General features: G+C 39.0%; 1 protein-coding gene across 6 annotated transcripts in view; it reads left to right on the top strand.

Annotated features, from left to right (window-relative positions):
- The window catches only part of C5H4orf50 (chromosome 5 C4orf50 homolog), a 96,534-nt gene extending 81,129 nt beyond the window's left edge, over positions 1 to 15,405 (top strand). For 5 of the 6 annotated variants that reach the window (XR_004418073.2, XR_004418075.2, XR_004418074.2 and 2 more), the window contains one exon: positions 11,119 to 15,405. Coding sequence is in view for 1 of the 6 variants with exons in the window: in XM_033061323.2 (XP_032917214.1) it covers positions 11,119 to 11,172 (54 nt within the window). In the remaining 5 variants the exon portion in view is untranslated. The remainder of the gene's footprint in view (positions 1 to 11,118) is intronic. The other variant, XM_033061320.2, reaches the window with a different exon arrangement.
- The last annotated feature ends 155 nt before the right edge of the window (positions 15,406 to 15,560 follow it).

Genomic DNA, 15,560 nt, shown 5'->3' with positions numbered 1-15,560 from the left:
GGAGCATGTAACAATTACAGGTCTTTGGAAAAGTTGGTCTTCGGAAGACTGAGGTTTCAGTGGGTCTCCCTTAACAGGAATAAAAAAGAGATGGATATGAGAGCCTTTGATGAACAGTGCACAAGGTTAGGTAGCAGTCACAGCATATTCTGTCTTACTTATGTGGGACAGAGAGCCAGATGCATCACTGTTACATAAGCCTGCTGACCTGCATATAGAGCTTTGTGGTAATAGGAGTTTCAGAAAAATAAATCCTATTCAATTTAGCTAACACAAAGATAGAAAAATCCAGGTATGTTTACAGTGGGAAGCTCCACAAAACATGTTATTCCCTGAGGGGCTTGGTTTTTAAATTGAAATTGGGAGGGCTAACATACTTGGGACAAAGAGGATGGGAGAGGAGACAGTTAATATGATGCAAGATCAGCGTGCTGACTTATGCTACAGTCTGTATCTTTAGGGAATGGGACCACAAGATGTGTTGTACACCAACCATAACAGCCCATTATTCAAGTGGTGCAGCATAAAAAAAGTTCATGCCAATTTCCAGAGGATTTTGATGGATGTATTTAATTTGTTTGTATTCTGGTTTGAAATGAAAATTAGTATTTTTTTTCCATTTTTAGTGAATAAAATAGAATATTTTCAGTTGGAAGGGACCTACAACAAACATCTAATCTGAAGGTAATGATGTCTAGAACTAGAGACATCCGGCTCTGGGGTCCCCAGCTTGAGGAATTCTGTCTGGATCCTCCAGTTGCCTAGGGTGCCAAGGATTTGCACATTTAGAGAGCTTCCAGGCTCTTGCTTCTTTTCTTTCTGCCTGGTGAGCTAACAGAGAGCTGGCAGCCTTGGAGTTTATGGGCAGAGATACTCTGCTCTGAGTTTCTTGGCATCCTGCCTAATGAGATCTGTAGAAGAGCCAGCAGCTTAGGAGCACTGCAATCTCTGAGATAATCCTGGAGCAATAACTTCTTTTTAACTCCCACTCTCTGTCAACTTGTCAGAAATACACTTGAAGAGCAGGGAAGAGGACCTGGCAGGAAATTGGGTGTGATTTCTGCAATGTCATCAAGGTCAAATGTGCCATTAAAAATGTGTCTGCCCACTTTTAGTAACCCCACACAGAAATCCTGTGTCAGCACCTGATCCTGGAGGTCCTGTATCCCTTTGCTGTGGATATCGTGGGCACAAAGCTCAATTAGGCAGAAGAGAGGACAAAGAAGTATTCACACCATTCCATATCTTTGAAGTTGGGATGTGGGTCACCTGCAGCTCTTCACACAGCACTAGCCTGCCTGTAGTCAGATGCCCTACAAAGCACAATTGTCCTGAAGGTATTGGAAGACATGATTATTCCAGGAAGGCTCTTGCCTGACATAGTGGCTAGAAGGATGATGCTGGAAAAGTAGATTAAATACATGTTGGTACCCTGTGTTTTTTCCCTTTTTCCCATGCTTGCTTTAGTAGTGACCCTGAAGTCTGTGTCTGAGTAGAGATAATGGTCCAAACAGTGTGCACAGGAGAATTTTCTGGGCACACAGGGACCCCAAGCATGTACTCAAAATTCAGTAGATATTGCCAATGTGAGTTATAGCATCCTAAAGGTCACTGTAATTTATATTTACAATCTACAGCTACAGAGTGATGTTTTAGCAGCTGGGGAGCCCTGGAAGGTGAGCGTCCTCTTGCTTTTCCTAGACATGGAGTTGGAGGATGATGGGCCCTGTGGCTCCTGTCATGACTGTGGCCCCTGCAGGATGAATTAGGACTAATGATGCAATGCAAAGTTGCCCAAATGACAGAGAGAATCTGGGCCACTGCGTTCATCTTGTCTGATTTCCAAATTTTTCAGTGCTCAGGGGGACAGGATTGTAACAAAGTTTGAATTCCTGCTATGTAGGTCATATGCTGCCTGCTGAATGCTCCATCACAGGGATAAAACTGGACCGGGGGAAACTTGAATTGCCTCTGTATCAATGGGACTAGCAGATGTTTTTCTTTTCCTGAATAATTTCCAAAGAGTTTGATTTGTGATAAAACCATCTAGGCTTTTACTATTGGTGTTACATTAAAATACATTGCAGTAACTGCAACTTAACTGCAATGTGTTGCAGTTATTAAATGCTGCAGTCTTTAGATTTCTGTAGCTGGGCAAGATTCACTGTTGGTCTGGAGGCTTTGGAGGTGACAAGTGGTGTGTCTGGCTCTGCCATGGGGTGTTCAGAAGTGCCATCACCCTCCTGATCCTGGAACCACAGCTGTGCATCCTCTGTCTGAAAGGGCTGTGCAGGCTGATACACAAATCTGCAGTGGGTTCACCTGGGAACAGAAAGCCTATGATTGGCTCACAGACTTTTAATGATACTGCTTTGATTACTACTTAAAAAATTAAAATCTGACCTATTCTAGCAGTGGTTCTGGTATTTGTCAGGACTTTATAAATATCAGGCAAGGAAAACAAAGCAAAACAGTAATGTTCAAATATTTGTGTCTTCCTAACATTTTGCTGTGGGGTGTAGAGCATCTAGAAATTCTCTTCTTCAGCTGCTGCTTAATCTGGTATGGATGCATATGCATCATTATTCCCTGCATGCCTGGAGAGGCTGTGAGATAAAAAAGTGCTTTGCTGAAATGTGAATTCACTTGCCTGTTTTTCTTAGGCCGATAGCAGCAAGGCAGACCTGCTGATCAGTAACTCCTATGACTGTGCATTTTAGGGGAAGATATTTCTTTGTTACTGCTGCAGCTCTGTTGTAGCAATTAAAAAAATGTGTCTAAGGAGGAGGCAACAATTCTGAAAGTGTCTTTGATGACTAAACATTATACTCTAAATATGCAGTGTTGCTGCTGATTTTTCCAGTCTCCTGTGAGTCATAAAACCTTGTCTCATTTTGAGTGAGCTATTCTTAATGACCTTGACTTTAAAAAAAAAAAAAAGCCTGTGACTTCCCCTTAGTCAAATAATTTAAATTAATTGTTTTCTGTGGGATATTTGCAGTGCTTTTCAGATAATTAAAATTCCTGAAGGACGATGGGCCAGGTCTGCATTTGCAGACATCACTGGTGTCCCCAGGACAAAGCCCTCTGGCCCAAAGGGTGCTGTGCCTTAGATGAATACAACCCATGGTCTTGTGTGCAGCTGTTACCATGCAAATATGAATAGAATTGCCTGGGAGGGTCATCTAGGAAGGAGATAGCATGTTCCAGAATCTGAAGGGCTCAAACAGCCTCCAATTCCAAGGGTCTTATTTTGTCCTCCTCTTCAATCACAGCAGGCTTTTCATATTGTTTTTCATGGCTGAAGTTGCAAGGTTCATAGCTGCTACCTATTGCAAATATATCCGTTCCAGTGGTGTTCTACAGCTGCTCTGTGAGTATGGTGTTACACATTGCCAGCAGAACCTAATCATGATGATTTCTGTGTTAAGGGTGCCTCCCTGAGAAACTGAAAGGGGAAGGATGTGAAATTAGCCCAGTTGAACAGACTTTCATTGCATTTTTTTGCAGGGGAGGAAAGCTGTGGGACTCTTGTGGATTAATTTGTCTCTTACATTTTCAGCACTGGAAGGAACACTGTGTGTTCCAGTTGTAACTGGATGCATTATAGTACTAGAGCACATAGTGAATTTTATTAGATGTGAAATATTTGTTGTGGGTTGTTCCTACTATTACTGTAGGTAATTTCTTGATAATACTTCTTTAACCTCAGAAAAACATTCACATGATGGAGGTTTTCTCCATTTTTGACTTCACAAGATAATCCTTCTGGAATTTGCTTTTTCATTGTACTGGGTTGCATTATTGTTGTGAGATGCTTCTCAAAAGCAATGTGCCTGATACACAGAAGGTATCACTCTGCCATTGTATTTGGACATGTCATGCTGTTGTTGTCTCTGTAGTATGATGTTAACTCATTTACATTAGCCTTTAAATCCGTTATGATTGTCTTAATGGGAGAAATGTAAATAACATTAAGTTCATGTGCATAATTTACCACAAAAAAATGCACCTGCATTTAATAAATGCACTTAGGTTTTCAAGGCCAATAAAGGCTTGGAGCTATCTAAATGAGGCAGTGCCATTACAGGAAAATCAAATCAGCAAAGTAAATGGAGTCCTTTGGAATTTCCTTTGACTACAAAGGTGTTTTAATTGTTTCTTATTTTAAATTGGAATAAGGCCACTCTTTAGTAAGGACTAGCACTGGGTGAATGCTGTCTTTAAAAAAAAAAAAATCCAGCTGTGTTTTCCTTTTTTATGTGTGTGTTCCAACAATTTGTGATCAGTCTTCATGATTTCCTAGTGTGTCATTTTAAATTGCTGAACTGCCTCACATCACCACGTTTCACCCTAAGCCTCTTGGCAAGCTAGCTGTCCTTGGCTGCATGTGGAGATTTTGGGTTAGCAATTGATCTCACAAGTGTGTATGTATGTTACTGCTGCCTGCCTGTTGTGGAATATTTGATGAGCAGGAGGTTAGACATCAGGGATCTTCTGTAAGCATTTGCATCTCAGAGCTGCAAAGAATTGAAGGGATATTGCTCTAGAAGACATTTTTTGAAAGCAAATATATGATATATATATTGATAGGCCATTAGCAGTAGAAATTAACGTCCAGAAAGACATTCAGCACAACAGCGAGTTCAACTGCCCATGCACATTCACATTTGCAAGTTCCCTTCACTATAGTTACCCAACCTTAATTAAGTTGTTCTTCTCCAAGCAGTGTGAAAATCAGTGTCGGTGTGTGTGTGACATTTTTATGAAGAGCTCTGTAGCATTAAATAGCAGCCCTGCTTGCATTGTTGTATATTGCCCTATTCTGCTGTTAATGAAAATAGTGTATTTTCCATAGAGTTGAGTAAGACAAGGCTCATTTATCATTCCTGAATTCATTTTTCCAGAATTACACCATTAGTTTCCTAAGAAAGAAACTGACATAAATCCAGAGAAATAATGTTGAATGAAATCTATATATGTAACCTTTTCTAGTATTTAATATCTTTATTAAGCACAAGAATGTAGAAATGCATAATGTAATTTTCTAACAGAAGAGAACATAATTCATTTGTGGTTTTCAGCATTCATGGTTGGTTACTTGGTTGTTGGTTTTTTCCCTTTGGAAGCAATTCCTTTCCTCTGAGATACAGGCAGGCTCTGTTGGCCATTGGTTATAATTGGGATCAATATGTCTTCAACGAGAGTTTAATGAGATTCACACCTCTCGAGCTGCAGAGTGAATCCATCAAGAAGAAATGCATTTTAGAAGCAACAATTTTTGAATGAGAAGACTACATTTAATACTATTTGATTTTTTTTTTTTTTTTACCAAGCACAGAAATCAAATGTTTTTGCAAAGATCATGCTCTTAGTTATATAGCATTTCTTTACCAAACAGCTGAGGGATCCCTTGTGTATTGTGGCGAAATGCAGCTTTGCAATCTTTCGTTCCTTGTAATCACGTTCTTTTTTTCCAGTTTTTCTATTTAGAAGTACAGTAATTTCATGATTATAAGCCGCACCATTTTGACTAAAATTTTGGTCCGAACCCGAAGTGCGGCTTATAATCAGGTGCGGATTATATATGGACAAAGAATGAAAAGCTGCTGTTTTGATTTGGAGGACAGGTGTCTGCTGAGAAAGGCAGGAGCTTCTCTTTGAAATAGAGAATGTAAACCCCTCCCTCCAAATTATTATAATTTTGAAATCAAGGGGCTTTCAGGCAAAGATATGGGAATTAGGAATAACAGTTGTTTTCTAAGGAAATTAAAATAGAAATACAGTACTACAAAGAAACAAACTCCAAACCCTGACAAAGTCAGAGTACAACCTGACACCCCGTCAGGCAGGGTGTTGGTAGCAGTCCCATTAAATGGTGGCTGCATCCTCCTGCAGTGACAGATGTGATTCAGTTGAAGCAGTGCTCCTGTAGAAGGTGCAGTTTCCCTCCAGAGGTCCAGTGGTGATGTGGAGAAATCCAGTTTTCCTCTGGAGTCCATTGGAGAAGAGGCTACCTTAGTGTCCCAAAACCTCTGTTTTTATCTTGGTAAGAAATGTTGGGCTCTTCCCCCTGGCTGGAGCATCTCCAATGGGATGCAGTAATTTTATCAGTTCCACAGTGGGACTCAATGGGCCATTAGCAGAAAATGACTCGCTGCAGGAAGGATGGGTTGTGAAAAGATAAAGAACAATGCTCTGCCTGTTTTCAATGGATGGCTCATTAACACAATATCTCCTGCAGAGATAAGGATCACTGCCCCCACCCTCAACAGATGGTGATAGAATAGACACCTTTTATCACACTCTGGGTTTTATCACACCCAAGACAGTTGCCAACACCCGGTTGTGCGGCTTATAATCAGGTGCGTCTTATAATCATGAAATTACTGTAATCAAAATTTTTCTAAATAAAGATATTTATATTTTAAAATAAGGTACTAGAAAACACATATCAAACAATTTATGGTAGATAATTTTCTATTAAGGTGTGTTCTTGCCACACACTGGATAGTGTGTCACAGATACATTGATTTTCTGTAATTGATAGAAATTATAAAATTACTAGATGCTCATGATTGTTTAAGTTAGACCAAGTAAAATATCTGTAATTTTGTTATAAAATATTACAGTATAGCACAAACCCTCTTGCCTGGCATTTTCTCTCATTTGTGCTACTATGATTCCTGCAGTGATAGAAACCAGTGGTACTTCAGAGGTTCTTAAGAAAGGATAATTTGTGACCCTTGATAAGGGCAGGGGCACAACAGAGTACTTCTTTTATATTTGCAGTAGAAACTCTTTTAAGTTGTTACATAGGATCTTCTTCAAATATTTTTTCATAAATAGCAAAAATATGCATTTCTTTGCTGGATATAAAGAAATTTTACTAATTCCTTGAATTTCGCAATTTCTTTACTTTAAATGCCTCTAGTGCTACAAACCAATGGAAATATGATGTTTCTGGCCCTGCACATCAGGGCTAAGGTACTGAGTAGCCACTGTGTACTGCTGACTTGAGATCTTTAGTTCTGGGTTACACACTGGGGAAGAGTCCCCAGCGTGCATTGACTGATATTCTGAAGTCACACTTGAGCAGTTGGAAGTGCATGATGGTCCACCACCCAAACCCACTTCAGATATCAGAGATTATTTAAACATGTTTTTGCAGTGGTATCATTATGTTTCATGTGTTCTTTCAGATGACCATAACAAAATAGCATCCTTCTTTTACTATCTATGTCTTCCAAATGGAAGTAACTATTTAACTTCAAATCCTTTGTGTGGTTTCATTACAGGTGGGCTCAATGACCTGAAAAGTCCTTTCCTGTCTAAATGAGCACAGGCACTCTCTGAAGATGCCATAGAGATTTTAGGATTGTGTGTACAGTCCTGAAGCTCTTAGTTTTCTTTCTTCCAGATCTTGTGTGTCTTTAAAGTCTCTATATTGGCTTGTTCCTTTCCAACCTTGATGCACACTCTGAAAGTTTTAGCAAAGATTTTACTGCTGTACCTTCTCAATGGGAAGAAGATGACTTCCATCCACCTTGTGCTCTGCAGGGGATGGAGGCCCTGGACCCTGGCAGTGGGCACAGAGCTCTGCTCTCCAAGGAGCTGATTGGAGTCCAGCAGGACAGCTGTCTTTAAGAGATGGTCAGCACTTGTTTTTTTCCACTAGTATGAGCTCTCTGATCTTCCTTAAAAATGGTAGTTTAGATACTTGAGGGAGCAGACCTCTGTGAGAAGACACCAAGGGATCTAGGCTGGTTCACCCTGGGGAAGAGGCGGCTTTGGGGGCACCTCAGAACAGCCTTCCTGAACCTGTGAGGAAGCAACTGAGAAACAGAACCACAGAGCAGAGAGCCAGGCCCTTCACAGTGCTGCACAGTGAGAGGGTGAGACACCATGGGCATGAGATGAAACAAGAGAATTTAAGGCTGGATACAGGAAAAGCATTTCCCTCATGAGGACACCCCAGCAGTGGAACAGGCTGCCCAGGAAGGCTGGGCTTTCTCCATCCCAGGAGCTTTTTGAGATTTGATTAGGTAAACCCTGAGCAAACCGCTCTGACTTTGGAACTGACTCTGCTCTGAGTAGGTTCATTAAATGACCTTCTGAGGTTCTTCCCTGTGGTCTTGCTATTTCCTTATACTAAGCACAGGATGAACAAGTACAGATGTGATGGGCTGGGAGCAGCTAGAACAAAACAAATGCTAGTAGCTCCCAGAGGTGGTTAAAGATTGGAGAATATCAAGTGAGTGCATGAATATGGATCACTGATCTTTGTCATGCTGGAAATTATTTGGTCCTGGCTTAGAGAGCAATGCACAGTCATCACTTTTATGTTTCAAGGTTTCCTTTGAGGTTCCAATGTCATAGAGAAATCAGTTTTGTTTAATGACCTTCTACATTAGCAGGTTTTTGTGTTGGTGACTGAAATCAATTTTGCTTGTGATGTGAAGGAGCACAAGCCCAGCCTCCATATCATTGCTCAGCCATGTGCTTTATCCTACCAAAGAATGGGAGGCCAGCAAATTCCTGAGCATCAGAAATACCCGTGCTGAAACTCTTAGGTACAGTATTGATAAAGACTCAGCTGGTTTTAAATCTGTGATGCATGGTTGGAAAGTGCACCTTTGTGCTTGAGCCCTGAAAATGCTTGGTCGATATTTTTCTTTGGTAAAGTAACATCATGAAGACCTTTCTTATTTTCCTCAAGCATTTCACAAGACAGAACTCGTCCCTGACCAGAGTAATTACAAAACAATCCAGTAGTGGTTTATGTTCCATACTTCTTAGTTAGATAAGTGGTATGAAGAAAAATAATAAGAGAAGGGTGGAGGACAAATTTGTCAGGGAAATAAAACTGCAAGGAGAACAAGGTTTCATAAAGACTTTGGGTGGACAATGAAAGGAGGATGTGAATAATTCACATAAGAAGGAGCAAGGACAAAGAGGATGAAAAGAATGTGAAAGAGAATGTGATCAGTCTGAAAAAATGAGACCGAATAATTGGTACCTAATGTTTCAAGAAAAATATAATAAAAATTGAAGGAAATACTATGCAAATAATGACTTTTACATTTGTAAATGCTCTTAGTCTAGCAGTGCATGTTTGACAAATATTCTTTAACCCCAATTTTGGAAAATTAGAGAACTTTAAATTTTAAATTGATGGATAACAAAAGATGTGATCACTAAAGTGCAAAAAAATGTGAGTCCACTGAATTAATGAAGTTGAATCAGATTTCCATTATTCTGGCCCCACTAGTTTTCAGGATAGTTTTTTCAAGCATAGTTTTCCATGACAACTATCCCTGATACTTTAGGGACATTCTTCCTTTTGAACAAGTCAATAAAATGACAACTGGTAACAGTGGGTAGCTCCTCTGCAACCAATAGAGGAACTAAAATTGCAACCTCTCTGTCTTCTAAAATAAAAGTAAATTTTAGGAAAACCTAGAGACTCACCCTTGTGATCCTCCCCAGAGCCTATGCACAGCAATAGGATCACAGAAAAGAGACTGCATGTATGACTAGAAGAGGAGAGACAGGGATGTATTTCAGATTATCCCAAAATACAAGGCCAGCTCTGCTGGTACTAAGTCATACTTGTCTTTGTAACAATAATTACAAATGAAAAAGTACCTGATGTCCTGAAAAATCCTTGGAAGGTGTGGATAGCAAAGTCTGAAAGTGTGTTCTCTTGGGTGTTGTTTGATTGCACTTAGGCTACAAAGACATTAAGCAAAAAGAAGATGATCTATGGAGACTCTAGTAGTGTTCCCTGTCTTTGCCTGGAGATAAGAATGAACTGCAATGGATTTTCTTTGTTTGCAATACAGCCTGGACTTTATTAGATGATGCAAAGAGAAGGAATTCCAAAACCAATTTTGTTTGGATGCACCTATAGCAGAAGCAGAATTAATGTATAATGTCTTATAAAGGCTACAGACAGCTTCTAGTGCTGTTTTGAATGAAAAGCAAGTCTTAACATTTACCAGTTTCTGATCCAGGATGGAGAGCTGAACTAGGCAGTATGCAAGGGCTCTAAATGCCTCTCATGACTAGGATTCCTTGATGTCCTCTTGCCCAGCTGACACTCTTCTGGTTCAGTGACTGACTCTTGCATATCTCACTGGTTTTGTGTCCTACAATAATCCATCTAGCTGCTTCTCCATAAATAATGACCTCCCCTTTATTACTTTGCCTCGCTCTGCAGGACTTTTCTTCAGTTCTGTTCTTCATGCTTAGAAGAATCTTTCTATCCTGAAGTGTAAGCCGTAAAGGATCTCTTCTTTCCCAGTTTTTAATTTTTTCTCTTTTGCGGAGCATGTTGGTGACTGGGATGCATTTTAATAATGACAGTTAATTACTGTCATCAGCCATTTATAATAACAAAATTGCAATATAATATTTTTAACAAAACTTCTCTATGCTATTATCATTTCCTGTACTCCTGATGTACTAGATGTGTGTTTCTCCAGTAGATATCAAGTTTTAGCCAGAGTTAGATATGCAGGCATATGTTAAACTGGTGATGCTTAACAGTAATAAATGACTGCCTCACTGGAAACTAAAGCCTGATAAAATGTTTTGCAGGCTTTGACATTTAATATCTGAGGAAGGATGCAAATTGTGAATATTTCTCTGAGAAGAGGCATAGAAATAGGAGTTTCTTGGAAAGTTGGATTTGTGGTGGCTGCCATCCCACAAGTTGAACCTTGTCCATGAGACTTCTGTAGATCCCTGCCAAGTGGGTTGTGGAATGGTGTTGGGAAGATGGCAGGAAATGTTTATTTCCATATTGATGAATGGAAGTTTGTCTTGTGTACATGAAGGACTAGCAAAAGGGAATGCAGGGGATGTGCTTTTCACCTAAATCAGTTAATCATGGGAGAATGTCTCAACGTGTTTTGGACAGTTCAGTTTCTACAATGTGCTGCCTTTATGCTATATTTGTATGGAAGCACCTGGGCACACTGCTTCACAAATGCTGTATTTTGATCTTGAATGAATAACACACAATTCCTTAAATTGTGAAAATCCAGATACTTACGTTATGCTTTTGTCTTTTTTTTTCCCTTCCTTTTTTTTCTCCTCCTTCCTTTTGTCCAGGGAAGAATGTATCAGTCACACAGAAGAAGCAGTAGAGCTCTGAAGGACAGATGAAATGAAATGAAATGAAATGTGGTTTGGCCTGAAGGTGACTGCAGCTGCTCCATTATGGGAAAACGTGAGAAGTTGCCCTCAGTTACAATCTGCACCATTTTAGCCACCTGCTGTAGTGGAAGCTGGCCATGCACAGTAACCCAGTGTGTGGTTTGAGTCTGAGTTTTGTTTTGTTTTGTTTTCTTGGCATCTCAGCATTTGCATTTTAAAGCAATTACCAAGTTAAGCACAATCTCCATCTTCATGGGTCTGCTTATGTGGGTATGTAATATCTTCAGCCTTGTGTGGCTTTGAACATTCCTGAAAGAGCCTTTGATCTGAGTTGGGATGTTTAGTATATCTGAGGATGTGATACTTGAGGGTACAAACTGTTTAGCAAATGAGACAGAATGGCATTTTTACAAGGGTAAGTTGGAATTGGAAATGATCTTCATGTGTGCTGAGAGGCACTTGGAACATCAAAGTGCTCTGTCCTAATACTCTGAGTATTTCAACCACATGAATAGGCCACTCTTTATTAACTAAATTAACTGAATTTAACTTTCAGATAAAACACTTGCAGACACACTTGCTTCTCCTGAAATGGGCACGTTTGTTCACTCTGGTTGGTAGCAGCACATATGATGCAAACACATTTTGCAACCATGCTGCACAATGCAGATTACACACCACAACCCCTGCTATTCACCTCTGAGTACCTTTTGGGAAGGCAGGGAGATGTGAATGTAGGCACAGACCTGTACATAAGGAGTCCTGTGGGTGCCTCCATCCATTCTGTAACTAAAGGCACAGAGCACTGTTGAGTCTGTGGAATACTCATGCTGACCTGAATGGCAGCAGCTGCTCTCAAGCTCTTACATCGTGATGCACTTTCAGTTTTGGTAGCTGTTTTATGACTTGTATTTCCCTCTTTTCTTTTTTAACGTTGAGCTAACTGCTAGGATGTTCTGTCTTTACAATGTGCAGTTGCTCAGTAATTACAGATATCCTTTGAAAGGAAGCAGAAGAAGAATAAGCCATGGAATTCCAAATCAGATTAATGTAATGTGCATTTCTAGATTACAATTAGTAACAGGATGACACGTTGCCATGGTAACATGTGAAGCTTAACTACAAGTTCCTAAAATAAAGCAATGACATATGTGTAGGTTTCTATCAATTTGCATACTATCCACATGAAAACATATATAATTTCTACAACACTAAGGCAATTAAACCCTTCTGAATTAAGTGTTGAACTAAAATATCAGACCTCTTTCCTAGTATTTATGCAAAATCTCCCACCATAAATTATAAATGTTGAAGCTGTCCATTTTGTAACATCTTAAGCTTTCTGCCTTTTGGTTTCATTTTAGTACAATTAGTGTAAGGAATGTAGAGCACTCTTCATTCTTTGTGGTTTGTACCACATCGATCTCCTTGAAATTCTACCACCTCCTCATACAAAAATTGTTCTACCAAGATTGGAAAAGTCTGCCTGTAAATTACATTGACAGACCAGTGGATGTGGTTCATGTGGCTAAGAATTGGGAAGTAAAACCCCAACTTTTCCTCAAATCCCTGGAAGAAAGCAGTAAACTTTTAATGTGAGATTGCTAGGTAAGATGGAAAACCTAGCTATTATTTTCTAGATGCCTTATGGTGAAAAGTCTTGTCTGCTTTTCTACTTGTCAGAGAGTCTGAGTTTGTTTCACTAAGCAGAAGTTAACTTGTTTAATGTGCTACCTATGGTAGAGCTACCAGGACATGCTTTACATGTATTGTCATTTCATGGTAAACCTTCGGTGAATGAAAAATTGGGTGCTTTATTCTGATTGCTTTCTACACGTTACATTGTTTTGGTCAAATTTTTTAGTCAAAATTAAGATGCTGCTAAGTTCTGTAAGCAAATGAATCTCCTTCTGTCACCCTAAATAGACAAGATGGGCAGTGTTACATGTGAAGTATGGTTTCTTTGGCAGTTCACTTATTTATGTGTACTTTACTGTATAGAGCAGTGGAGAATATTGAAAATGCAGCTTACAGGTTGCTCCTTTAGCGACCTTTAAATCCCAAATTCTGTTCTTCACACCACTATGGTTGGCAAATGCTGCAAGTACAATGATTGACTGTGGTGTGACAATCATGTTATATTCAGGATAATGCAGTTGCTGGGAAATGTGTCAAATGCACAGCAGAGTTCCCAGGATAAACCTCCTGCTGAAGCATGGTTGATGTTTGTCCTCGTGACCTTTTGGAAATTGGAAACTCTGATTTTTGTGTTTCATAAATTTACCTGTATTTCTCACTTGCAGATGAAAGTTTTTAATATTTGAATTTACTATGGTTATGTGGTGGAAAGAGGGACATGTGCATGCTGGGTTTTGCCACTAATCCCTTGGAAATCCTTTAGTGCCTTAAGGAGGCAGAGGGGTAACAGGCCCTAGGATTACAGAAACTTGTTCAAACCTCTTTCCTGCTTTAGAAGAATTCCTTTAAATATATTGTGCCTTTGGCTCTAAATATATTTGCATTAGAAATCAGTAGCCATGGGATTATGGGCAGGAATTGTTGCCCCTGTAGAAATGTTAGGAAGGAGAGTATACTATTTCCTGTTTCTTGTATAGGATATCATATAAAAATATAGCTAACTTAAATTCTACCATTGATATCCATGCATACTAGGAAATTTGCAAATTGCAGTTAAAGGCGGGGAAAAAAAGAAAAAAAAAAAAAGAGAAAGTTCAAATATTCTGGATTAAAAGCTGGTATCATAAAGTGACTGGCAAATTTCCACAGGCTTTCTTGGGAGCAAGATTTCATGCTTGCTTCTATTTGGCTTAAGAAATTCTCACATGTGGTAGATATGTGGGCATCATGTTCTGTTTAATGTTGTAGGAGAGGAAAAGAGAGATTAGTAGTTTTAGAGACCTGCTTGATTTGGAGTTGCTGGGATCTGTGGTATAAATCTCTGCTCACTATTGTTTCTTTGTGTAACATAGACTTTTGCTTTGGGAATATGAATATGCAAATGTAAATTCCAATGTGAGAGGTTACTGTGCAATGTGCACTAAACGATGCCAAACTACATTTCTCTACTCTCTGAACTGTGTTCTTTTTCAAAAAGAGGAAAAATGTAACTAACAGATGAAAAACAGTGCCAAAAAAGCCTGCATGAGGCAATTCATGTATCACCCACTGATGGTCCTAAGCAGCTCTTAGGAAAAGCTGAATAAGCTTTTAACTCATGAGTGAATTTTATCTTCTAGGAATTAAGAACAATTTGTTGGTACAGAGCTAAATTAAAAAAAAAAAAAAAAAGAAGGCCTGAAAATCAAACTGGTGGTGGTCTTCTGTTTTGCTACCTGTGATGACAAGCAAGTTTTAAAGAATTTGTAAATAGTTGAAAGAAAATCATTACGTGGCTTGCAGTATGTAAGACAAGACCCAGCATGGAACAGATTTTATAGCTTATTTATAAATTATGCTTCTGCCTTTTGTTTGAAACTTGGAAAAGGAAACCATGTAAATTAAATAAGGAGTGAAGACTTACTGCACACATTTGTTGACTGAAACAAAAATATTTCCCCACCTCCTGAGGTATTTATGAGTAATCTGGGATGAATAATGTACAGAGATCTTGCCTTTTGAGCTCTAGTGCTGTACAACTCTTTAACACTTTTGCACAGCCAACAGAGGAGTGGTAACCAGAAGTCACGAAGAGCAGTTGTTAGGGCCACAAATTTGGATCCATTTGAAGAGGTACCAAAGAATGCACAAAATGCTGGGATTTATGGTGTGATACTTATTAATCAGGTGTAGCAGTTAGACTGGGGAAGGAGGGATGTTTGTAAATAAATGCAAGAAGTTTAAACTCTGACCCATGACCACCCTGCCACTGGTGTCACATTGGTTTCAGCTATGTGAGAAGCTTCAATGTATAAAAGAGGCCACTCGTATTTTAACTGTTTCATTAAAACAGTCTGGATAACTCTTCAGCAAAGATTTCCACTCTAAGACATTTGCCATTGATATCAACTGTACATATGTATTAATATTCAGTGTAACTAGGAGGATACAGAATTGTAATGAAGTCACAAAGTCTACTTGATGATCACAGATTTGTAACTCTCACAAATTATGTAAGATATGTTGACATTTTATCTTGTTAACAAGATGTATTTTTCTATGTTAGCTAAATGTATAATTTGTATAATTTTGTATATTAAATGTATGCATATTTTAAATTAAAAACATTATAATTTTATTATTTAAACTTTAAAATGGTGACAGAGCTTCTGAAATACACTTTTCTATACAATTGTATCCATGGAGAGCAACACAGGAAGTCTCAGTTTGGAGGAAGGGGCCACCTGATCTTTTAAGAGGGTAAGGAAATTGTTACACCC

Source organism: Catharus ustulatus, chromosome 5 (assembly GCF_009819885.2).
Source record: "Catharus ustulatus isolate bCatUst1 chromosome 5, bCatUst1.pri.v2, whole genome shotgun sequence".
In the NCBI taxonomy this organism is placed as follows: Eukaryota; Metazoa; Chordata; class Aves; order Passeriformes; family Turdidae; genus Catharus; species Catharus ustulatus.
This window is presented reverse-complemented; position numbering and strand designations above follow the sequence as displayed.